The following is a 2,579-nucleotide window of genomic DNA, read 5'->3' on the forward strand; positions in this document are numbered from 1 at the left end:
TGAATACGGTACGTGGTTGGTAATGTGAGATTGATTGTGTTGTGATAAAGCGATAAAATCAATACTTTTAATTGGGTGGTTCTGAACTTAGCAACTAGTACGTAAGGTATCATAATTGTTGATTGGAGTTAATATATTTCGAGACACGATGGACTATTGAAACTATGTAAAGTATCCTTAGTCTAGGCCAGCTGTTCGGTCTAGTGGATACGGCTTTGGCAGTAAAGTCGATATTGCTTGGCAGTTTGAATTCATAATTTCATTAAAACGAGTATACCAGTAGTAAATAGTTAATTAAGAAATAATCCGCTCATTGAGTCATCTCGTAAAAACAATGTGTTTTTCAATACCTTTCGAAATTGACGCCTCGAGAAAAGAAGGAAAATGGCTCGTGTTTGTTTGGATAAATATAGCGACCAGTGGTGCTGATCAAGCAAAAGTTGAATCATATCGGTTGTACACTGCAGAATTTGAACACGATTATTATTGCATTCAAATATTCAAGTCTATTTACACTCTTGAAAATTAATTAATAGTCTAACTGTTATACTCCCGGGAAATCATACAGACACTCGAAGCAATCTGCTCCGCCTTGAATAATTATCCCATTTGAAAGTGTAAATTAACCGTGCAATGTTAATCGCATGTTATTTGTACATACAACATATGTGATATTGATCGTTTTATTATTCTCGAAAGCAACCTTACATCGGTTATTTCAGCACGCAGTTTCCTCTACTCTGTTACAAAGATTGATTTGATATACAATTATAATATCAATTCAAATTGTACCCACCAGATTTTATTTACATTCCGTCATTCTTTCTCAATTGGACTTTCCCCGGTTCAACATTCTCCTCCGCCTCCGGTGCTGGTTCACCTCTATTGCCATCCGTTTCCGTTCGTCTTAGCAGTTGATCGAACTGTTTCAGCATCGTATCGACGCTAGCCTCGATCCGGTCGAGTCGATCGTTGAGGGTATCGTTTTGCGAGTCGGACATATTGTCCGCCGTCAGGCCGACAATCGTGTCGTTCTCCTGCAACAGTTGTTGATTGTGGTTTGAATCATCAGTGGTCGGAAGTTTGTGACCTTCAGCGTACAGTGTTTTATCACTGAGCTCCGAAAGGATTTCTAAAAAGTTTTGCAACACGGGAAAACGATGGGAGTTGGTTGTTCGATGGGCTGGATTTTGTGACGTTCCAGCAGTCTGCGGAGTGCTTGGAGTCGTGCGCCCTGCTAGGGTATTTCGGTATTGAGGTCTACGTGGAGTTGAGTTGTTGTGAACCTAGAAATAATAACATGAGGTTCAATTGAGTTTTTAAATTTAACTATAAAAAGTTGCCTCTCTAGTAATGATATTATTGGCAGCGCAATTTCTATTCTCGCATTGTGTTTTGTCAATGAGAAGAGAGTTTAAAAATTTGAATGTGGTTGAATTAGTAAAGTGTTATTAAGCATAAGTTCTTTAATTATTATTATTGAACCAAAGATTTCAAATTAATTGATAAACCTCTTAAGGGTTTATTTCGAGCAACATTTAAATACATCCAACTCATTTTCTTAGTCTCATTCTGGTACTATGAATATGAATAAACAAATGATTAGTATCACGGTTTTCCTGGTTAAATATGTTTTATTTCGATTTCTTAAAGGCAAATACTGTACCAATTTGTTAATCATTATTTTCCCAGACAAAAGGTCGAACTAAGATTGTTCGCTATTTACATCTAAAATGAACTTGCAGCGCTATCTACCAACAATGAGAGCAAGCTCAATCGAACGTTATCATCCAACCGTGGACTAAAACCACTAAAACAGCTATTTCATATTACTACCGCTAGGGCTGCGTCGCAGCTAACGCCTAGCTTTTCGATAAGCGTGGAGCGTTCGCTTCGTTAGGGTGTTTCATTTAATCGATTAACCTGCTGCCTTAGTTGGTTTATGCTGGTTTCCATCTGCTCGAGCCGCTCGACCAGTGATTTATCCTGATTGTGAGTGTCATCTAATAATACTGAAGTGCATCCGGAAGTATCCAGCAGCATTCGCAAACCAGTCATTTCATCCAGAAGCTGTGGTGTGAAATTCGGAGCGGTGGCAAATGGGCCGAGTGCCCTGCTGTAAACACCATCATCAGCGCTATCGGCCAGTGCATTTAACAGGCTACGCAAGATCGGAAACTGTCGACTGGCGGCTGCTGCGGGTTTGCCTGGTGTCTGCGGTGGGCTGGGACTGTTGGGTGTTGCCGGGAAAATGTGTGAACGTGGTCTCCTGCGGACGTTGGATCGGAACGGAGTTGTGAGGTTGTTTGCGTGCTGTGGGAGATGTGAAGAATAAAAAATGCTTGTTTGAATAGTGTAATTCGAATCACTTACTTGAGGAATGATTTTTGTTGTGATTTACGATATTTTTTCAAATTTACGATCACTCTTTAAAAATCGTATGATTCTTGTCAAATAAATTGGTATGCGAATTTTACATTCATATTCCGCTCTCAATTTCAGACCGATATCTTGTTGACAAGTTAAGCTTCAATTTACTGAAATCAAGTTGTTCTCAAATTTTTGACAAAACAATATGG

At 39.2% G+C, this 2,579-nt stretch overlaps 1 protein-coding gene across 1 annotated transcript; it reads right to left on the reverse strand.

Annotated features, from left to right (window-relative positions):
- Positions 1-717: 717 nt before the first annotated feature.
- Positions 718-2,313, reverse strand: LOC129733763 (uncharacterized; the record flags this gene model as incomplete). Its single annotated transcript, XM_055695287.1, has 2 exons — positions 718-1,286; positions 1,924-2,313. Coding segments are annotated over 2 exons (870 nt in total), but the record flags the coding sequence as incomplete, so codon positions are not given.
- Between the last annotated feature and the right edge of the window lie 266 nt (positions 2,314-2,579).

Source organism: Wyeomyia smithii, unplaced genomic scaffold (assembly GCF_029784165.1).
Source record: "Wyeomyia smithii strain HCP4-BCI-WySm-NY-G18 unplaced genomic scaffold, ASM2978416v1 HiC_scaffold_40, whole genome shotgun sequence".
NCBI classification, from domain to species: Eukaryota; Metazoa; Arthropoda; class Insecta; order Diptera; family Culicidae; genus Wyeomyia; species Wyeomyia smithii.